At 42.3% G+C, this 24,228-nt stretch overlaps 1 protein-coding gene across 3 annotated transcripts in view; it reads left to right on the forward strand.

The window, feature by feature from the left end:
* Positions 1 to 4,691: 4,691 nt before the first annotated feature.
* Positions 4,692 to 24,228, forward strand: part of igsf9bb (immunoglobulin superfamily, member 9Bb) — a 76,666-nt gene continuing 57,129 nt past the window's right edge. For all 3 annotated transcript variants that reach the window (XM_037749449.1, XM_037749450.1, XM_037749451.1), the window contains exon 1: positions 4,692 to 4,938. In XM_037749449.1, coding sequence (XP_037605377.1) covers positions 4,875 to 4,938 — 64 coding nt within the window. In that variant the 5' untranslated portion in view covers positions 4,692 to 4,874. The remainder of the gene's footprint in view (positions 4,939 to 24,228) is intronic.

Raw genomic sequence — 24,228 nt, forward strand, 5'->3', positions numbered from 1 at the left:
TCTGTCCGTCAGAACTCGGAAACTATTCAACTTAGGAATTTCAAATTTGGTATGATGGTTGACAGTGTGGTGTTGTGTAGTTGTGCCTTTTGGGGGTTAAAAGTCCAGGGTGCCCTAAATGTTTCATAATAACAAGCCAGATTGTGCTCAATAGACTAATGCCATTAGTTCCAAAAGGGCAAAACCTTTGGCCCTACTTTAGTAGGACTCAAACAGTGAGCGGGGGTACAGTATGTGAGCCAAGCTCACTTTTGCCTTGTTTTATTATTTACATATATCACAGCCTTCGTCTGAACATTTAATTCTTCTGGAGATAAATAAAAAAAAAGGTTATGACGAACAGTTCACTAATTATTTCACAAAAAGGACGTGAACTTTGTATTGATAAATTACAGCACCCTCCTCCCGTGCCGTGCGTCGGCTTGTCCAGATGTTCCCCACATCGTTTTTATGTTTATATGGCTTATGAGGCGTGGCGCAAATATGCTTTGTCATTATGAATCTCCCAGAGAACCTGATACGGAGAGGGCAGAAAAGAGTATAGGCAGCTTATGGAAAGTTCAGCTACGCAAGAAAAAGTCACGGTACGCCAAGGAGTTAAATGTGGAAGTGCTGGTACGCGTACCGGTGAGTACCGGCCCACTGAGAACACTGGTTGATAACTGAAATGTAACAAATGTCCAGAGTGGTGTCGGAGCAGAACATTTGGGTACTTCACAAAGCCTTCCTGTACTGTAATAAACTGGTAAGACTTGAAGTGGAAGCTATTATAGGAAGCTCAATCCCCTGTTGGGATGCAACCTCTTCAGTCCCAGGTGCAGGTTACGGCTTTCAATGGTGAAGTCATTATGGTATCCAAGGTAATGCACGGTGTCATCACGCTCTTCAACTATTGCAGCCTCTGTGAGATTCAAATGGTTTATTCGTCACATGTTCATACAATATAACTTTTGAATCAAGGCAGAGAAAGTGTTCCTATTCTATCAAGGAAGGGCTCATTTTAAATGCCACCAAGCTTTTGTGTCTAGATTCTAAGTTTTAGATCATGCATAGCAGCATTTAGTGACACCACACGGAAAGACAGAGGCTTAAAATGACTTTACAAAAATATAAAATGGTTAAAAGCAAGCTCCTAGAAAAGAATAAATCCCATGAACATGGTGAAATGTGCACCAACCGTCGGACCGCTTCAGTCTCTCGGCCTCACCCTGCTCTGTTGCCTCTGTTTACCTGTCACAGCTCTCGGGGGGAACCCAAAAACATCCGCCAGCACCACAAACACAATCAAGGCTCCCCAACGCACAGCCACTCTTTCTGTTGCTGCTTCTCAGTCTCAGTAAGGTGGACCTGCCTCGACGGTAACTCCATCGGATCACCGGTGTCATGTCCCCAATGGGGATTGGCACATGTACTAACTCAAGCAATTATGCTTGGACCATCAGCTTTGTTTAGTAGTTCTTAGGGAGTGGAGAATAATCAACTCCTCATAATCATTCCTGCCTTCGATGGCATCGTACAACGTGAGGGTGATCATTGTTCCTCTGTACAGAACTGTAATTTCTATCTTTTCTATGTATAGGCCGATTAAATGTTGTTTTATATAGCTAGTGTTTTCAGTTGAAAAAAAAAAAGCAGTCCCAATATACTGTATCTTCAGTCGTTGAGAAGATGAAACAAATAACTGACATTGCAAGACGAGTTGTAGCATTAGTCACATTTGTCATAATTTGGCCATTTTTTATATATATTTATCAACGTATGTAAAATATTGAACTGTAGAAGACATTTTTTTGTTATCTTATTTACATTGTTATTGATCTTATCTGTTATTATCTAAGCTTTATTTGATCATATTTCATTATTATAATAAAACTACTCCATTTGGAGTCAAAATTCTACAACATATTTGTTTTTTTATTGGTTTTATACTGTGCACAATGGTATAATGTGATGATGCAAAGGCTAAATGTCATGGCCAAAGGCTCCATTGTGTGCACGTAGCCTCCTGTAGTGGATATCAGTAGTATTTTATAGCCAGATTAATTTTCAAGAGGTAGAAAACCCATTTAGCACACTTAGGGTATCCAAGTGGCCAAATGGAGAGTCCTCCTGGTCCTATCTTTACTAAAACCTTTATAGAATCTATGTGCTTTGTGTTATTTATATCTGCTTTGGCACAGTTGTAGTCGAGGAGTTGCTGAATGAATTCAGTGGCATCTCTGTGCATGGCGTCACTGCTATAATGGTGTTATCCACTGTCTAATCTAGAAAATAAATAAGTACATTTTTCCTTTTGGTTTATCACAATTTACTCAGGCATAGTATAAAGGGCACAATGTGACTGACACTTGGGATGATTCTCTGAGGTCTTATCTATCCATAGAGACCAAGATCATGCATATAGACCTGGTAGTTGTGGAGCTATTCTTGATTTATTTGGGGTACGTCTGTCTAGGTGAACCACACCTTCCAGCGCTTAAGAGGTTAAACAGGACAATGTTGTCATGAGGTAAAATTTGACTGATTTCTATGAGAAAATGTACGGATGAAACTAAATATATAAGCTGAGAACATTTAGATAGAAATAAGAGCAAATGATGAGAGCAACACTAGCATGTGAAACAGAGTGACCTCATATGACTTCAGATTGATTGGTCATAGTGCTGAAGGCTGTTATTGGGACCTCCCTCTGGAGGAGCAGTGGGGGGTCCTCAGACTAGGTGGAGGAGAGTAAGATGATCTATGAGCAAGGCAGACTGAGTCAGATGAATTTTAATCATCTGTCCTTGACTGAATGATTCACTGTATCAATGAAGATGAATCATGCTGAAGTTATTTGTTGCAAATCAAAACCTCCCCAGCACTGTTTCATTCATGCACAGAGAACATGAACGTATGGATGGCATATGGCACATGGCAGTGATCCATCTGACACAGTCAGGCTGCAGGATTCCTCTCGTCTAATTGCGCAGGATGATACCGCAGCTCTGCTCAGGCTTCACACTCCAACCCACCTTAAAACGGATCCCTCTAGTGCTGCATTCAGGGCCGCACGTGAAAAACGGCGAGATGCAACAGTCATCTTAGGACACAGAAGTCAGAGTAACCCTTTGGCAGTGTTGTCCAGATATTCCTGACACCACATGAAGTTTTCTGTCACGCGTAAACACCTACAGTCAAGTAATAATATTGCTGTTTTTAAGCAAGCAAGAGGGATTTTCATCGCATGCCTACACGCTGTAACCACCTGTTGGATTTTACCATCTCTAGAATCTGGCCTCTTGTCGTTGTAATATGAAGTTTCAGTCCTAACCAATCCTTAAAGTTTAAATAAATGTATGTTAAATCACTATCTATAACCAAATGAGTTAACACAATGGTGATTGAGCCTATGACCCACCGATGAAAGTATTTCAATTGCAGTATTATGCAGTATTATGAAATGGACGTCTGTGGGGACATCGTCGTCATCATACACACGATTCTGAAAACTTGAACCTCATGTATATGGAAATATAATTTGTACTTCTACAAATAGAAATTATAAATCAACCAGGACTGAAATCTTAAGGATTGCCTCTTTAAGATACTCATAACCTTTAAAAGTTACCATGTTACCACAACAGGTTTCAGGCTGATGATATAATATAATAATAATAATACATTTACTGATAGAGCACTTATCAAAGTTACAAAGTGATTCACATAGCAAGCAATGAACACATACAAGATTCAAGATTCAAGATTCAAGATTCAAGCCCTTTATTGTCATTATGTAGTACAACGAAATTAGATTGTGACAATCGCATAGGTGCTAATGAAAAGATAATGCAATAAGAAAGAGATAATACAATATAAATATAAAAAATATAAAAGATAATACAATATCAGTGATCAGCATATGTTATTGCACATGTCCGTAACAGTACAATGTAACATAGAAACATAAAAATATACAGCAATACAAGAATAAAAGTATTAAACGACCCACATATGTAATATGTGATACATATATATATATAAATCCACACTGCAGTAACGTATGTTGGTCACTTTTGTGCAATGTGAATACTGTAAATCAACTGTTACGGACATGTGCAATAACACATGCTGGACACTTTGTGCACTAATTATCTGACGGACACTTTGTGCAATAATCTGGCAAAACTGGCATCTCACCAATATACATATTGTATTTTTATATTGTATTATCTTTTATATTTGTTATATTTATATTGTATTATCATTAGCACCTATGGGATTGTCACAATCTAATTTCGTTGTACTATACAATTACAATAAAGGGCTTGAATCTTGAACATAAAAAGTAATGTTTTGCCTCTAACTCCGATTATAAAAACAGTTTTCTAGTGTTTTAAAAAGTGATATCATTGCTATCACTGTAACTGTATGTGCATTAAGGGTGAAAAAGCCAATATGACTAAGCAGGCTCTCTTTCTAGCCGCCATGAGCACACTGAGGTGGTTTCTTTTAACCTACATCTGAAATCTCCGTGCATTACTATATTCCTTGAACGCACCACTCCAGCTGGTAAACCGACAACGCGCTCGACCAATCAGCAGCCTCCCTGCCTCCCACGCCCACCAATGAGAGCAGCTTGTGGGCGGGGCTTGTTGCCTTCTAGACTGCGTCGTCTGCTGTCGTCCTATTGGCGCAGGTGATCCGTCTGGAGGATGAGAGTGGAGAGGAGAGGAGAGGAGAGGAGGAAGAGAGAGGGGAAAGCTCCGGAGGAGAAGTGTCCAGGGCTCAGATAAAGGAGAAGATAAAGGATACCGGCCAGTTGCGTTACTAGGAGATGAGAGACTCACTCAGAAAGGGGCACTTTGAGATATGATGAGGTTTATTTGTGTACTATGATTTGGTATGTGGCCACTTTGATAGCAAGTGTGTTCAGCACCCGAGGAACGGCCGCTCAAGGTGAGTCGAAGTGCAGCATCCTCTCTGCATCCTGCACAACTTTTCACTTTTGCATTTTTATTTGTTTTATTAAAATGTTTTGCAGATAACTTAGAATATGTTGCATGTATGCAAAAAAAATAAATAAAATGTTTTGCATCATGAAGTTCATGCGTGTGTGCATCATCACACCTGAGAGCAGCTGGGCCGGACCGGCTGTAGTACGTCCTGGTGACGTGTTGTGCTTCAGAGTGATGCTGTATGTGTGTGTGTGTGACATGATTCCTCCCAACATGTGTGTGAGTCTGCAGGACATTTTGCGGGTTATACCGGGTTAGACTGCTGCAGCAGCTCTCCGGTTCCACTGAGCTGCACACACCGACTGGTGAAAAATGTGAATTTAAGATGTGATTAGCGTGGTGATGGTGGTGGTGGTGGTGCTGCTGGAGGAGATGTCATTAAAATGCTATGAGTGGATTAACCTCTTCCTCTTCCTGGAGAGCTGCTCCTGCTACAGCTGAGTGAGACCAGCTGTGTCCGTTAGAGGGAGCGCTTTCTGAGGCTGCTCACTCACTCATGGATGATGACTTCATGGGAGCTTTTAAAGAAATATATTTTCTATTTTACAAATGTGGTTTCTTGTGGAAAAGATCAGAGGTGTTGTCTGACAAGATGGCGCCATGCATGGGCGTTAGATCCTTCAACCAAGCCACCTGACCTCTGACCTCCCTGTAGAGTGCTGGAAGACGGGTTTATTGTTACTGATGGATGTCACCTCAGTACAGCAGGACCCGTCTAGAATCTCTCTTAATAACGATATTATAAATAGATCTGAGGCCGTGGTTCTCTGCCGGAAACCGGTGGATTGCGTCCTCCGGGTGGGGAGTGAGTCTTTGTCCCAAGCGAAGGAAATCAAGTATCTCGGGGTCTTGGAGCGGGAGATGGACAGGCGGTTCGATGCGGCGTCTGCAGTTATGCGGGCACCTTACCGGACCGTTGTGGTGAAGAGAGAGCTGAACCGGTCCATCTACGTTCCGACCCTCACCTATGAGCTCATGAGCTTTGATTAGTGACTGAAAGAATGAGACCGAAAAGAGCTTCCTCCGTAGGGTGGCTGGCCGGGAACCGTTGGATTGTGCTCTCCGGGTGGGGAGTCAGTCTTTGCTCCAAGCAAGGGAGTTGAAATACCTCGGGGTCTTGTTCCTGTGTGAGGGGTAAAATGGAGCGGGAGATGGACAGGCGGTTTGGTGTGGCGTCTGCAGTTATGCGGGCGCTGTACCGGACCGTTGTGCTGAAGAGGGAGCTGAGCCGGTCCATCTACGTTACAACCCTCACCTATGGTCATGAGCTTTGGTTAGTGACTGAAAGAATGAGTTTTGCGGATACAAGCGGTCAAAAGCTTCCTCTGTAGCATGGCTGGGCTCAGCCTTAGAGAGAGGGTGAGGAGCTCAGACATCCGGAGGGAGCTCGGAGTAGAGCCGCTGCTCCTTCGCGTCGAAAAGGGGCCAGCTGAGGTGGTTCGGGCATCTGATCAGGATGCCTCCTGGACGCCTCCCTTTGGAGGTTTTCTAGGCACGTCCAACTGGTAAGAGGCCCCGGGGTAGACCCAGAACACGCTGGAGAGATTATATATCTGGTCTGGCCTGGGAACGCCTCGGGGTCACCCAGGAAGAGCTGGAAAATGTTGCTGGGCAGAGGGACGTCTGGAATTCCCTGCTTAGCATGCTGCTGATGATCAATAATCTATTAATCGACTAATTATATCTCTAATAGAGCTCTAATTATAAATGACATCATCCTCTAGTCAGTGGACAGGCGTATAATTCAGCGGTCGGATAGGGCTGCAAGAATCTGGTGATACGATACGTGTCATGATACAGTGGTAACGATTCAATATATATAAATACAACTTTAGGAAAACTGTGATAGTATGAAGAACTAACTAACTTTGGAGCGTTATTTATCCTCCTTCTCGACAGTCTAGTATGACATGGTTGGTACCGATGGATTCCTGAGATACCTTCACTCTAGCTTTAAAACTGAATCCGCTACGACCTCCAAATATCGGGCATGACAGCGGGCCTCGGATTTTTAAGAGGTTAATTGAAAATCGATACAGTATCGCACAACATGATAATCGCGATACTCGTGTGTATGTGTGTGCTTGTGAGCTTGTCGCTCATCGATGACGACAGTGAGCAAGTAAAGCTGCAGCAACATCACACCGTCTTAAAAAAGGAATCCCTGCTACTTTTGCCCCTTCCTTCCCTCCTCCCTACCACTCATCTTCAAGAGAGAGGAGAGATGGTAGGAAATTAGGACAGCGTCTGTGCTTCAGCATCACTGATGAGATGATGAAGAAAGGAGTGCTTGGTTGATATTAAACGAGCTCTCTGTAGCTGTGTGTTAAACTTTTGGCACCAAATCTTGCAGGTTTATGTATTTTTTGTTGGCATGCAACTGGGTTTGTCTGGGTACACATTATGTACAGTTATGTAATGTCCTGCCTAAAGAGGATACACATCGTCTACCAAAAGAGGGAGACTTAAGGAGATGTTTTTAAGCGGCTTCCCTCGTCTCTTCCGCGGTTTGGGAGAGCGGGCGACTTGGCAGAAATGTGTGCTAACTTCTGTGGAGGAGCAAATGTGACTGGACTTGTTTGTGTTGTGTAAAGTCTGTCCCTTCAGTCAGTGTAACTGGTTGTGCATATGGTCCTTGTCCTGTGCTATAACACATCGACAGGGCTCTCAGCGCTCTGCAGCATCCGTGATGTGCACACAGACACACAAACACAGTCAGTAGCTGCGCAGGGCAGCATCCTTCTGGCCGAGTGCTGCTGTCTCCAGCTGGCAGCTGGCAAATGCCTCGACTTTTGCCAGTGATAACCCTGGACCTGAGCCAGACTGTCTCTCGTTCTCTCTCTGTTCTCCCCTCCTCTCAGGTTTCCTCTCCTCCTCACCTTGTTTCATCTCTCCCTCCCTCCTCTCACTTTTACTGTCTGACTCAGGTCCACCCCCCCATCCTCTTCCCGTCTCTACTCTCCTGCTCCGTCCTGTCGCCTTCCTCTTCCGTACACTCGGGTGAACTCCTCTCCCTCCAGGTTTCAAGTGGCCTCTCTCAGCATGGCTGGGTGGCCGAGGGAAGGGAGCATGGCGGGTTGTGTTAATGGAGGCTCATGGCACGCTCACAGACACACACACTTGTTACCCCTACCCCACGCACACACACACACACACACACAAACACACACATATCAACACAAGCATCAAGCATCCCCCTGGGGGAGCAGTGTGTCTTTATCCAGGATCTGAACATATGCCCACTAACAGGCTGTCTGCCCTGGACTAAGTTGGACTAATTATGATTAAGCTGTGAGATAAATGCCACTCGGTTGCTCAATAAATACACATGCCACAATATGCCAAGAGGCCTGGGGTCCGACGGGGATGAAGGAAGAGGGGGTGATGTTGGAAGGTAGCGGACAGAAACAATCGGAAAAACAATGAAAAGCATTTTAAACGTCTTTGCAGTACGAGTGCTTTATATCCTGTTTGGTTCATGGATGAATTACACAGTTTAAACGATCATAGTATGAAATAAAGTTTCACTGCCGATCGTTACGGGACGATATTCAATAAAAATATGCGATCTGGAGATCGGCATTAGTGCTTTGTAGTTGCTGATCCCTGATAATGCTACATGGTGAACAACTAATCTGTGTTGAAATCGGCAGGAGAAGGTTCCATTGAACTACATCATGGTGCGTTCAGGCTCTATTCAGTAAAAAATGTGTAGTGTAGTGTGAACTACACTAGTTGTCTGAGAGGCCGTCTTCGACATGACTGTGTATATATGTGTGTGTGTGTGTGAAAGCCAACACACATAGCGGCATAGTTTTTTTCAGTTTTGGCTTATAGGTGCTGTGAAAAAAAACCTTATAATAGAAGGGAAAACGCTGATTTTTATAAATCGCATCCACATTTTGACAGCTGTTTCCATTTTTATCATCAGATTCCGCAAATCTGTCCGTATTTTTTCCGCATTGCGGAAATCCAAGGGGCCTAGTTAAAGCTCTGTGTGTTTGCATGAGTGAAATGAGATTCATCCGGAGCTCCGAAGCTCCCGGAAAAACTTTTGAACTTGTGTTTGTGATTAAGTGATGTATTTTTGGTGTATTTGTTTGGGTGAACTGTGTCTAAATGGAGCTGGCAAGGAGCGCCGGTGCCTAATTAATTTTTATTACCAGAATCTTCCCTGGTATCCCTGTTTTGCTTTTGATGATCCCTACAGTATGATCACTTAATGAGTGTTCTCCCAATAAGTGGGTGGCTGCTTGGCAAAAACAAAGCTGCTGACCAAGAAAAGGCAGACTCGTGTCTCAGTCTCATTCACAGCATGGATTTAAATCCTGTGGTGTTCAGCGTTTTCTCGCTGAAGGACTCGTGCTTTGACAAGGGATGTCTATCATCTTGTCTTAAAAAGTATATTTTCTTCAAATGATCTTCTTCAAATGATCTTCAAAGAATGATAAAATAGTTCCCAGTGATTATCGAATAGTGCGTCTGTGTGGCTTGAAACACCGATCTGGCCTTTTATTGATCTGATACTGATCACTGCTGTTAATGACTAAATGATTCAACATATTTCAACATGTAACGTGACAGCATCTCACTTATATTTTTGCCAACTTTCCGTTGGTCTTTGCCAGTGGACTTGAATTGGATGAGGCTGCATTTTACCCGCATAACTCCCATCAATCTATTTATATGCTTTTTAGGACTTCAAATGGCTCATTTCATTTCTAGTGAATACAAGTTCTTTAAAGTTCAGTCTCTCAGACTTGAATGAAAGTGTGTGTGTGTGTGTGTGGGTGTACTTTAGGTGTGCATAGCTTCTCATTGCAGACCAGTGTTGAATCTTGAATGAGAGCGAGATGGCCTACTCTGAGCCCCGTGGCTTCAGATAAAGAGTTCTCTATAATTCCAACATTCAACTTCCTGGATTGAGGTCACACATCCTGTTAAAATCAGACGATGCATCTGAGCTCAGCCTCTCACTCACTGAGCCAAACGCTCTGCAAGAAACAACAACAACAAAATGTGTTAAGTTGGCAGTTGGTTGTTAATTTCAGCCTTAATGTTCCCATTGTCATCTTCATGTAGAGCCAACAATTTTCACTGACGTTTGACAATTTGCACACCAGTTTAGTTTCTTTGGTGTGCAATAACAAAGTTTGTATATGATGAGAGTAAGCTCTTGTTATTCCCCCATAGCTGCATAGCATTAGTAAGGACACGCTCCCAACCAGGGGTGTCACCATTCTCCAAATCCATGATTTGATTTGACTGATTTTAAGGTCATGTTTCGATCGATTTTCGATTTAAACCCGTTGTTAGACTACGGAGTCTTGATTCGTAAAGATCAACAGATCATTGGTTTTATCCCCTGACAACTAGGGATGCACTGATACTGATACCAGTATCTGGTATCAGGTCCGATACTGTACTCATGTACTCGTACTCGCAAAACGGCTCCGATACAACGTCACCGATACCACTTTGAGGCAGCGTGACGTTAACCTGCACTGAGGACAGTCCGCCCCGGTCAACAGTCGCATGGTCTCTCCCCGACGAGGAGAGAGGGCGCAGTGAGCCCTTTGTCCGCGGTGAAGCGAGGTCCGGGCAGGGAGCGCGATAAAGCTGCGGCAGCGAGCTACCTTCGCCCCGAGCGTTTCCAAGTCGCGGAGCACCGCCTCGTATGCGGGACTCCCCAGCCTGCCGTGTGTCGCTCACACCCTCCAGCTGGGCTGTTAACAAGGGTCTTTTGGCACAGAGAAGTACTCGTATCGGTACTCGGTATCGGCGAGTACCCAAATGTAAGTACTTGTACTCGGTCTGAAAAAAAGTGGTATCGGTGCATCCCTACTGACAGCTGTCATTTACACTTTCAAATTCTTCTTTAAACAGAGAACTGAACTCCCTTTTTATTTAGAACGTTTTTCAAAAGTCTACAATATAAAATGCTGCATCTTTTCAACATCAGTATCTGAGTGACCCATCTCAGTACTCAGTAATCATTATTAAATCAAACAGAAATCCTTCTGCAGTGCCTTACAAGTGTGCTGTAATCTACAAAAATGACTACTGGTCTGTCGCTCTTTGTGCTGACACTAAAAGCTTTCTGTAGAGGGAGCACTTTTCTCTCCCATCTATCTGACTTGTTGATGACAAAACAATAGCATGTGGTGTGTTTATCTAACTCGATCAACTGGGCAGCAGGGCTGCAGCTAACTATTATTTTCACCATTGATTATTCTAACAATTATTTTCTCGATTCATTCTATAAAAAGGTAGAAAATAATGAAAAATTCTAAAGTGATGTTTTCAAATATCGTGTTATGTCCGACCAACTTTCCAAAACCCAAAGAGATTCAGTTTACTATGATATAAAACATAGAAAATACTGAGAATCTGTTGGTATCCATGGTTCTTGTATAGCTGTGCAGTATAATGTGCTGTGGACGGTTGGTGCTTCGTGTACAGAAGCCTTCACTCCCACTGAGCTTAATGAAAAGTAGCACCCCTGTTGCCTCGGGGCAAATGACATACTTCATACAAGTCACCAACCTTTAGATAGAAATCAACCTGGTATTTGGGCCAAGGAGCGGTGATGGCGGCGTCTGTCGTGCCCCCGAGGTCCCAGCAGCGCCTCCGTGTTGGTTAAGTGAACTAGTCTGCTGGAGTTGCTTGGCTGGATGAACTGATGGAAAAGACTGTCACCGAGAGATACTTCATGAGTAGTTTGAGATTGTTGCAGATCTCTGTTGATTAAGTTATATATGAGCAGTCCACAGAGTGTTGGTGTTTTGTTGGTGAGGTCAGTGTGTTTCTATTTCAGTTCAGTTAACCCAGAAACACACCGGATTCATGTTTACGACATGATTATTAGTACTATTAATACCTATATCCTAGGGGTGTAACCATACGTTTTTACAACAATACGATACGATACGATTTCCATGGTTCTGATACTCTTAGGACGATATTTGGCTCATCTAGAGCGATACGATTCAATGATTTGAAATCGATACAGTTACTTTTTTTGCCAAAAATTCAACCAGTGTGACTGTTAAATTAATAGCTGATTCTGGACAGAGCAGGTCAGGATTCCTCAAAGTTTTTCTTGTAAGGAAATCAGGGATAAATTAATTATGGATATAAACAAGTAGACAACGATTAATGGCAAATACATACAGCTCTTAATAATCTGCTAATAGTAATCAAGTAGTCCACCTACAGGGTTCATTTGGGGTCTTTTCATACAACATTTTAAAACTACGTTAGACTAACATTAGTTGAATTTCTGTTTTGTTTTTTTACTTTACTCCCGTGATAATCTGCCTCGCGGACCGTCTGCTCTCCGGCTGGATACGTGAGGCTGATGCTGCGTGCACATAGATATCATGACGGGGAAAGAAAAGTCATTTTCTCTGAATGCAAAAATGACAGCGCACGCGGAAAGCGCCTGTGGGTGAAGCCGCCCTCGTCAAGTGGATTGATAGTGCCTGCTCACGTAATGCCCCCATAATGAAACTCTGCCGACCGGCTGCTCTGCATTCGGAGCACGCATGCAGACCGCGGCCCGTCCCCCTCCACGCCGCTACCGGGTGAGAGAGTGAGGAGTCCAGTGTGCTGTTCGTCTGCATGCAAGCCATGGAGGCGTGCTCGCGCCGCAGAGCTGGCAAGCTGGGTCATGTCTGGAGACTGAACCGGTGTAATGTTTAACATTTCTTTACTTATAAAAATGTAAAAAAACACTTTCATATAACGTTTGTCGTCCTTAAATACAAGTTGCAAATCCTTAGTATCGATACAATCGATTTTTGCGTTTCAAACCGATTTTATATCGATATATGTCTCCCGTGAAGGACGACTTACCGAGTACCTATCGATGCAGTTGGATCGTAGGAATATAAATCGATACATCAATGCAGTAGATGAATTGTTACACCCATAATAAGTAGTTTTAATAAGTTTGGAATCATTGTTATTGCCCAGAAGCCTCAGGATTTCAGTTAGTAGCTGCAGGTGCATTTCGATTTGTCTGCACCATCACTCAGTGTCCTGGGGTTGTCACTTAATTCACTGCGGGGGGGGAGGACAGTGTTGCTTATCTGGTATCGTCTTCCTGTGTAACTTCAATTATATACTGTATCTCCTGAAAGGAGCAGGGAGCTAGCAGAGAAGAATGTTTGGGTCCACTGGTGTAGTTCAACATGGATAAAGACACTATCTCTCACATAAAGACCAAGACTTACTCCCTCCTAACTCCCTCACAGCTACTCACATCAGTAGATTGTGGTAGTTTGAGATAAGTGTGGGTTTGGTATTCTGCTCATGATAAAGTATTTGACCCGGAGCAGCCCTTCAGCCCTTCAGGAAGGTATTGCTCTCTGGTATTTGTTCTGAATACACTGTACAGTACCAGTGTCCTTTAGCTGACTCGTCTTAAAGCCGTCCAGTTAGTAATTGCTGTAGCTCTTCTACTGCAGTCAGGATACACAGAATGAGCACATCATCAAAACATTGCCTGGTTGCACTGGCGACTTGTGGTGCCGTTGTGGAGTTTACTTTGGGGGAGCGTTGAAGATTCTATTGGAGTTCAATTCTTTTGTTTAGCGCTGGGCCGCGATTCAAAGCAAAGCCATATTTCACTTTTAGTGCACGTCTTTGTTAAGGTTTACTATTAAACTTCTTAGTTTATCATGTTAGACAAATCAAAACCTACCACAGTCTCACAAAATCCTGTAGGAAACACTGGTATCTGTACAACATTTCATTAGAGCCCAGCCACCAGCGTGCATCATAAAAAATCGTATTGTGATTATTACTGGTTTCTTTCTTGAAGTTGTGGGAGGAAGAAGTTATTTTTTTGTGAGGTGAAATCATTTTCTTTGTCCTGGTATGTCCTGTAGATTGTACGCATCATTAACACCTTGTTCACAGCTGCGTGGGGTTTGCAGTTGGGCATACGGATGGCCAGATGTATTCAGTAACGTGATCCCTGATGGGCAGAGGAAGCTTTGTTCCAATCAGTGAGTAGGAAGAACTGTGAAGGACACAGTTCAGGTGCATGAGGAATTTTAATGACGTTTCTTGCTGGTCTACACGGCCTAACTTGCATTAGATATGACCAGTTTAACACGATGAAGTGGAGACACACATCTCTGTTTCATAGGTATTGCTATGGATGATGTAAAGTGTGGGTGTAGAGTTTAGTCTGTAGTCTTTAGTTCGGTTCTCCCAGTTCAGCCTCCGACAGTCCTGAGGTCTTGCAGCCATCGAGCCGTTGCGTGGCAGATTTGCGGTCTCTCGTGAGGCTTGTCATATCCTTTGGTCTTGGAACCTTACTATTATGACATTACGATAAACCTCTGAAGTGATCCTGACATTGTTTATAGACGATGGTAATGCATCCTGCCTCCAGTTTGCTTCTGCAGTCAAATTCAACCAAAGTGTTCAAACGGAAGCCTTCCCTTGAGTTGACAGCGTATTCCCGATCTCCTGAGAGATCCCAGTGTGCACAGTACACAGTGGACACTTCCTTACTGCTCACCCGCTCTCAGTTTCACAGACATGGACACATGTACTCAGGGTTTGACTTTAAGCTTGGGGCAAGTAGCTGAGATGGTTTACTTGCCTGATAGTCAAACTTACTTGTCCGAAATGGAAAATGTAGGTCTATTAAAAAACAATTAAAATCAACAGTGATTTGGACAATATAATGTTTTAACTTACATAATTAATATGCTCTCCTCAAAGCCACCAGACTCCATTAATAGAAACAATATTTTACCTCGCTGATCATTGTAAAACGCACTTCATTCAGACAGCATTCAGAGCAGTGCGGCTCACTTGCAGTTGGCAGTGTAAAGATGTGGAGGTTTATATTGTGTGTTGTGTGTTTTTCCTAAAATAAGCCTGATTTCAGTGTAGGTTTTGAATAGAGTATTTATGAAATGTATGATTCATACCCATACCATCTTCATTTGGAGGGTTTTTAGTGCAGCAGTGTGTTTTTTTTTTGGTTTCCTGCTAACATGCATCTTGGTTTGCTGTCCTGTTCTGTACACTTTCTCTGAATACTGCACTCCATGCTTCCTCCCCTCTCCTCCCCTCCTCTCCTCCCACCATCCTGAGCTGGCTGGCTTCCTGCCCTGTCTCATTTTACAGCCTGGCCTACTGATGCAGCACAGTCAGCTTCCTCAACGCCGACTTCTCTAGACCCATTAAACATTCATTGGATAGGGCCATAAGATACCTCACCATAGCCTCGGCTCTGCTACTCTAAATTCAGCCCAAGATCTGAGCTTCACACCCTAACCCTGATACTGCAAACCAAGAGGCTAATTCTATAGGCATGATTGCATATGGGTCCCTTTTGAGAGAAGCAGTAGAAAATGCATGCAATAGACAAACTGATTGATTATGTTGGTGTGGCACAGTACACCCCCTTTGTGATTTGTGATATTGGGCTATACAAATAAAATTGACTTGACATGATCCCCTCACTGCTGTGTTGGAGTACATGGATACAACTTGTAGCGGATACCACAGACAAAAGACGGTTGTGGTTAGCAGTAATTAGGCCCAAAATATTAAGAGCAGTTACTGATTACCAGGACGTTCTCTTTTCATTTATCTGCACTTTCAGAGGAGGTGTAAGAAAACACGTAAAAACAAATTCAACCACCAATGTGTACATAAGAGCAAAGTAAATCTGTTCATACTGTAGTTCACTGCCATGAACCATACTGCTGTATATGGAAAATCATGTTTTTGGTCTTTGTTGCACATCCCGGACGAGCCCCCAATTTATTCGTTAACCAACATTAAGAATTTAAAAGATTAATGCTTTCGGTTAAAAGAAATATTAAGAATTAATAAAAAAAAAAGCTGAGCAAAACTCAGAGGAGCGGCTTGTCACTTTAAGGAGAAAAGCTGGTCCACCTTAACAACCCACCTTAAGTGAGTCTGAGCCGGTGTTGCAGGATACAGGAAGTTGTCTCGGGTCTTGAGCTGAGGAGTTGTAGCATTTATTCACTGACAAATAAACTGTACACACACTGCTACAGCTACATTAACAGCTATAACGCCACCGACAACCCCACATTCACCGCCACAATGACAGACCGGCGCAGACTGGCGCACTGCTGCATGGAACGCACATTAACAACGGTTAATAATCGGTTAACGAGGGTCGGTTATCATCATCGTTATCATGAGCTCACTCACTGTAAATGCACACGCTGAATCGGACACTGACAGTGTTTGTGTGTGTTTATGTTGTCAAGGTTTAATAATAACGGTGCGCTACACAAAACGTGTAGTAATTTTCATGGTCGTTCATTCTAATGTAATGGGTATTTTTCTTTCAACTCTCGTCCCAAATTCGTCCCAAAATGAATTGTCATTCTCCCTGATCATATTTTTTTCGGCCACGGGACGACAGGACGTCCTTAAACTCGAGATATGCCCATGACTCTCCATCACACCTAACGGACGAGGCAGATAAATCAGCCCGCTAGCCTCTACGGCTGGTTCCAAGGTGTCCAGTAACAACTTGCTTAGTGTATTGCTGACATGTTGTGTTTGTAATCTTTCCATCAAAAGGTCAGATCACTCCAGCTAAGAAACAATGCAGACACATGAGGCATCAATGGAGAGCTCTGGTAATTCACTAAAAATATATATATGTACATATCACAGAGCAGCTTGGAGAGAATGTATGTAAAGGAACAGCGTGTGGTTTCATTTTTGCACAATATAGGACGCTTTTGGAGAGTGATGGAAAACAATTCGCTTTTTTGAAAGAAGAAGAAGAAAATGGTCTGTGTTCAGAGCAGGTAGAGTGCGCTGTGGACATGAGGTGAGCAGGGAATAGCTGACATGTCGAAATAGAGACATATTAGGGGAGCTGGCAGTGTATCTCCTCTACCAGCAGGTAAATCAGCCGAACACACATGAGCATCACTGTAACAGCCAGAGGCTTGAAGATGGGGGGACGGCTCCTGAGCTTTTTTCCTTTGTCAAATCTCGAGTGGACATTTGTTTATTGATTGTGGTTGGCGAACACAAATCAGGTCTGTGGAGACAGGTGGTGACTAATCGGAGTGATAGCTCATATAACTAGAGAGATTTATTTCAAAGCAAGTGTTCCCTCTTGTTTCTGCCAGATGTCAACTTCTCACCACACAGGCTGAATGTCCTGGATTGTTTCAGTGTGTCATTTTGAAGGTAACTGCTGCTAAATTGTAGGTTGAAAGGCAGAAGTGTTGGCACGTTTAGCAGCGGTACATGAGCTGCGCCTGTTGACAGGATCATTCCATGTTATTTAGATTGGGTACCATTCATTTGGTCTGAGCAAGATTTTGATTAAACTGTTATGACAGCCATCAGGATGTGTATGAAATCATAATGTGTGGTGCAACCAGGTCAAAAGAAAGATATTTTTTTAATGCCAAAAATAAATCTCCATTATAGTGTTTCCTGTTTATCCACTCACCACTGTGAACTGCAGCACAGCACTGCCACGAATGAAGCAAGTGTCTATGGTTAGTTCACGTGTCTGTAGTAACAGCAGGACATTCGAGTGTCTGTTATCTAAACTGCTAAAATAAGTTGAACAAGTGAAGTAAAGATAACGCTGTGGAACGGGGCTACAGAAGTTCCTGCTTTGAGAGAAATGTGAGAAAAACTACCATTGTTAATACGAGTAGAGTTGACTGTCACAGTCAAGTGAGTAAGTAGATATAGCTTAATTGTGTGTGTGTGTGTGTGTGTGTGTGTGTGTGTGTGTGTGTGCGTGGTGCATACCCTGCTGGTGCTGCAGAAAACACACTCTAATGATTTCTCCCAGAATGAGGCTATAGGGATCAGCAAAAACAGCAACTACTTGTAGTCCACAAAGACAAAGTGGCCTGCCTCAGATCTGACCTGTAATTCTAGTCCAACACTAGTTGATTTGCTGACATAGACGAGGGATTTGCATGACATGTGACACACAGAACTATCAATGAAGTAATGTGTGTGTGTGTGTGTTTGTGTATTCACATCTACAACTAGTTTACTGAAGGATTTTGATCAAAGCTCCCATCAGGCCTTAAAGTAATCTTTAGAAGCAGCCAAAAAGAGCAACCAGTGGTTTGGCCTGAAAAGAGAGGATACCAGCTGGGCCCCAAAGTAAACTCCATCATTTGATATCATTTGTTACACAGATATGCTGCTAAATTTAACATTTTTTTGACCATTGGAGGATTAATAAAAATGATCAAAAATTCATCAAAAACACCACATTAAGACGCCCAGACCTCGAGGAACACCACAGAAAAAGCCATGCTGTGATTTGGGATTAAAAATGTTTGACATTTGGAGATTTCTGCAAGAACAACAGATCATTTTATACATCAAGCGACATGAAAATGAAATGTCTCCCATGGGGACTAACATCATCACACATGAATACATTTGGGTTCATTGGATCCACAAGAGTCTCAGCTTTACAGTGATACACAATTTCTGCATTATGCAAAGACTGTTTAGGGACCCCAGAATGCAGAAATATTGAAATACACCATTTTTTAGAATAAGCAAAAATGGCACATTTATACTACATTCAAAAAACTCCATGTTCTTTTGTCCAAAACTGCATGTGATTATCATGAAGTGGGTATGTCTGTAAAGAGGATACCCGTGCCTAACTTTGGAGCGTTATTTAGCCTACCAGTACATTCCTCAGGTTTTCTAGTTTCAAATGATCACCTTTATAGGAGTAGCCCATGAGATGTGTACCTTTTTTAATTGTTTGCATTTCAGAAAATGTTTTATTTCAAACCCAGAATGTAATATGGCACTTAAATGCACTAACTGGGTTAGATTGGAGGGATATTATCATTGTATGCATTAAGCAATACAAATGTAGATGTTTCTTAAAAGGAAACCAATTAATTTTGTCTTATTTTGTCTTTGGTATGTTTACTCTTGCTCCTTAATAAAGCAAAAGTATTTTTATCCAATTACTCGATTAAACAATGGAATAATCAGTTACAAAAACAATGGACAGCTGCAGCCCTAATGTCTGTGCATATCTATACTTATGTTCTGCTGCTAACACACACCACAAAGAACAAGGAACACTGGAAGTGATGGAATGTTATCATGACCTGATCCCAGTTTCTTTACAAGGAAAAAAAAGGAAATTGAGGCAGGCTGAATACATGCTGTAATACATGCTGACAGCTGGACAGGTGCAAAAATGTCTGTGTACACCACGAATGCATCTCTACATAGTTGGCCCATAATGTGCAGCATTTATTCCGATTAGTTTTACCTCACATAATGTTCCAGGATTCACTTGGAAGTGCTCCCAACACTCGCTCGCTGTAGCAGCCCAGAGTTTGATTGGGGCCTTCTCACCTTCCCAGACGGATTGTACGGAGGGTGTTTAGGTGTGCCAGAGTTTGCTTCAATTGCAGCACGGCAGGCGCTTTCACACCTGCCGTCATCGAAACTGCAGCGAGAATGTCAGTTAAAGCTGAACGCAGCTTTCTATCTGCGTGTTTAAAAGATGTTCGTAGCACACATTGCAACACATTTCAACACCTATGTAATTTTAATGAAAGATGCATAATGCAGCTGTAATACAAAATAATTTATTATTTTAGAAATGATAAGCAGATGCAGTTTGGTAATTGATTTGTTCATCATCGAGATGAAATAGTGGCTTGTTTGTCAAATACTCAGCACAGAGAGTCAAGTATCGGCTTCCTTTCAGTCACTGAGTTGCCCTCCCAAGCATTCCTGAACTTGAGTGTCTGCTGATCCTCCCTCAGCCATCTGCCCTTAATTCTAGCCAGTCAACAGGAGGTAAGAGGCTCAAAAACACTTCTTTTGTCCTCCTCACACATAGGAAATCTAAGACTCTTAGGTAGAAGCCTGTAACAGGTTCAACAGTTGAAGTACCACTTTTCCAAACAAATTTAAATATGGCCTTGCGAGCAGTTTCTTTGGACAGTGTTTGCAAGAGCGATCCATCTTTCTAAAATAGAGATGAATCCAAGTATTTTACTTTCTGGTATTTGGATTTTGCAAACTCTTCTTATTATTCCTGGCAGAATTACAGAGTTCATCATCTGCTAGAAAAATAACACTGGTGTGAAAATTGTCATACTTGCTAGATGAAAGCTCAGTAAATGCTGTATATACTGTATATGGAGCAATGTTTAAATGAGACACCTCTTTAAATGTTTGCACTTGCACCTCCATTTCATGTATTGACTCAGTGCTGTCTGATATATGCACTCTCATGTTCCTCATTTTTGTATGTCATATAGGCTGTTGGGAGTGTTATATAAATTATTATTATTACTGCACTAGTTAGCTACTTATCTCTACGGCAAGGCCCGAGCAGCGTGCCCTGATCGGAGCTGTCTCCATCCGCTCCACGGAAGGATATGGTGGCGTGCAGCGTCCCAACGCGCCGCGGCTACAGCTCAATAAAAAGGCCTAAATAAAAATGATTTGTTCTGTTGTGTGTTTAAAAGTAGTTCACGATTTGTATGTTATAATTTATTTTCTAATATGCTACTGTCTGATACTTTACCGCCAGTTCAGCCAGAAATCATCATTGGACCAACCCGATGTCAATCTTCTATTCTTCTAGTTGTGGATAAGTAACGAGCCAAGGGAGGATGACCTCCCCTTGGAGCGTCATTTTACGTGTTTTGGCCAATCACAGATAAATATATAAAAAACAAAACAAATTTAATTACATTGAAATGATATAAGAAGTCTCGCCTCAAGGGAGGACGGCAGCACCCTGTCCTCCCTTGCTCCCACCACCACCACTTTCTTTGTCACTGTTGAGGCATTTTAATTAGAATCTAAATAATGGATTTGGAGAGAGAAAAAATATTTCATAAATTATACTGAGACTGATTCTTTTAAATTTTGGTCTCCCTCTTGCTTCTCAAAAATAGAGGAGGATCAACCTCCTCTTCCTCTATGGACCAGCCTCCACTGCTGCAAACACCGGCCCTTTCATGTGAACGTGCTCATAGATTTACCGAGTTGGTAACCTCCATCGTAGGACCGCTTAGCTTGATCGCGGTTGTTAGGGTTTGTTAAGCCAGATAATGAAAAGATATGATATAAGTATGTTGAACTTGCTTTGTAGTACAGGCCTTTGGTCTGTGTTTAAAAGTCACCTTGCCCAGTGGTTTTGGCTGTTTGCATGGACTTGCATTGCATCCAGGATTAAATGCCTTTGAAAGTCAACCCTGTTGTCTTGCTGTCTAGACTATTCACAAATGTTTGCAGTGTTACATTATCAAGGCTACCACCAACATAACTTAAAGCCTTTCTGTACTCCACATGTGATGCAGGAAGGATCAGATGCTTTTATGCACCCTGGAAAGATCTCCAGTGAATTCCAAATGAGGGATGCTTGCTTGAGAGTAGGAGGCCAGAATTAGGTCAAGTCTCCCACCCTTTGGTGTAGCATTAGTGTTTTAAGCCACCCTGATATATCTAAGGGTTATAGCACAAGCTGACAAACACAAATGAGCAATGCAATTTACCTAAGCTTTTAGGCAAAATGTTTTGACTTTCTGGATGCTGGTTTCTGGTTTCCTGAGCCCACACCAGTTTTCACAATTCATTCTCACGCAATGCTCTTCCCAACTGGATTATTTCTTCCTGCAAGAAGTATTTGCACAATACACTGTAGTTCACGTGGTTTTGGACTTTTTGCTTGATCTAAAATCTCCTCTTTGGACTTAGAGATTTTTGTTTGTTGTGTTCAGTCATCTTATTGGGTCTCTGAAGGGGTATAAGAAAACAGGGATCGCGATATTATGTTTTGTGATACTGTATACTGTATTGATTTATAATTAATAGTTTACAAGCGAAGATTAACTCAGTCAACACTTTTTTTCCATTTGAAAAGAGATGCGCCCCTCCTTTCAAAGTAGTGCTATGATGTTGAACGTAGGGATGTCAATCCCAGAAATTTAGTAGTCGATACCAATACCAGTGAAATTCCATGATTCTCAATACCAATTTGATACCACGGCAAAAAACAAAAGTAAAACATTAAATCCCATGTACTTTTGCACACTGGTTTTTGTCAGGAAGTTAAACAGGTCATAATTCCCTCTCTATTATCTTTTTATTGCTGTGAAAACATCTCCTTCAAACATCTGGATTTATTGAAGTTTGTCGCAAAAAAATACATTTTTACAAGATTACATGTGAACACATCATGATAACGTTGGAATTTACCTTCGCCCATTATCAATATCCAATCATTGTTATTGAATAGAGCCCGAACACGGCTGTGTTGAATACCCGATTCTGATTGGTCTATCACGGTGTTCTGCGGTCTGTAATTTCTCTATAACAGACCGTTGCTATGTATAACAGACTGTTGCTATGTATAACAGACCGTTACTATGTATAACAGACCGTTGCTCTGTATAACAGACCGTTGCTATGTATAACAGACCGTTGCTATGTATAACAGACCGTTGCTATGTATAACAGACCGTTACTATGTATAACAGACTGTTGCTCTGTATAACAGACCGTTGCTATGTATAACAGACTGTTGCTATGTATAACAGACCGTTGCTATGGGCGCAGTTCAGACGTCGGACTCTGGCGGACCGTTTTTGTGTCAAAATATTGATTTCTCCAGTAAGTAGCTGTGTAATAAGCGGGATAATGTACAGCTAGCGGGTCATTGTTGTAAAAGCATCCCCTTCAGGGCGCTGCGCGTCGGGTTGCAGCATCGCCCTGTCGGGGATTCTTTCACAACAATGACCGGCTCGCTGTACATTAGTCTCTTACTTAATGCATAGTAACAGTGTGGATTGTACTCTTGTATCTGCTGCTGCACAGCAATTTGTAATTGCCAGGTTTTGATGAGTACTGCACAATTAGTTTGCTATTTGACATTTGCAACTGATGCTGTGAATGGTTGCCTTCGTATCCACTGTATAACTTTGAGCCACAAGATTTAATCCTCCAGATTTCGGTAGCAGATGGTGGTGGGATTTAAAGGCCAAGTGACAGTAAGAAAGAGGAAATGCTCTACTACAGTACACATTCTCTGTGAATTACTCAGCTTTTACACACAAACGTTTACTAGTTTTTTAAAAAACTGATTAAGGTGACCCCTGCAGCAAACAGGCTGATTAGGTTGACCTCCTCTGTGTTGTGTTCAGCAGTGACAGATAGGCCTAAAGCACCAGTGAGAATGTAGCCCAAAGAAGTGTCATTACATGCCCCCCAAGCCAAGGTACAACGAGGGCTTAGTGGGCCGGCTGGCAACACTACTAATGCCTCAATTACTTTCACATTGCTGCCATTTTATTTTCGCCACCTCCGAGTTCAACTTTGGAATAAGATACAGGGAGACTAAGTGCAGGTGCGAGAATAATAGGCTGTATGATAATGTAGGAACCTTACTATACTCATAAATAATTCATGTAGTATTGTGTAAAAATCTCATTTATTTTTCATTTTTTGTTGGCACTTAGCAGAGTGGGCCAGTTGTCGCTGCTAGACAGCGCCAGGATGGAGCCAGGGGGGCCAGCTGAGACGGAGACGGGAGAGCTCGAGTATATTTTGAGTTTTTAAGTGCCAACACAGAGTCTCAGCTGAAACACACAGCGAGAGCGTGTCGTGTGTCTGGTAATGCGCCATACTTGTATTGTTTATTAATTGCATTTGACTGAATTTTGTCCCCTGGAATAAATATAGAAAAGCAGTTTTCTCCAAGGCTTCTATGTGGAAATAAGCCTGTCACAGTATTAAACTGTCATATATCTTCTGCTATGCTGTCATATAACAGAGGAAGAATAGTTTATCTTTGACACACCAAGACCTGGAATCAAACATTACTCGTAAATCATTTTAGAATCGTGGTGTACTGGAGCATTGTGAAGGAGAACGTAAACAGACATATGTCATATTTAGAGGTTCTCTCTTTTCTTTGCAACATAAGAAAATTAATTTAAAATGTCTTAAAGCTTCAGTAGGCAGAATGTTTTTGGCATCATTGGAAAAAAATTCCATACAACTTTTCATTCATTCATTCCAAGCCTATCGCGCCTTTATGGAGTCATTGGTTGTTGACCACAGTCCACCAGAGTCTTCTGTCCTGGGCTTTCCTCTCCAGTTGTTTCCATGTCAGCCCGCTCTGTTTGATGTCCGTGTCGAGGTCCCTGCGCCAGGTGTTCTTGGACCGGCC

Source organism: Sebastes umbrosus, chromosome 17 (assembly GCF_015220745.1).
Source record: "Sebastes umbrosus isolate fSebUmb1 chromosome 17, fSebUmb1.pri, whole genome shotgun sequence".
Classification (NCBI taxonomy): domain Eukaryota; kingdom Metazoa; phylum Chordata; class Actinopteri; order Perciformes; family Sebastidae; genus Sebastes; species Sebastes umbrosus.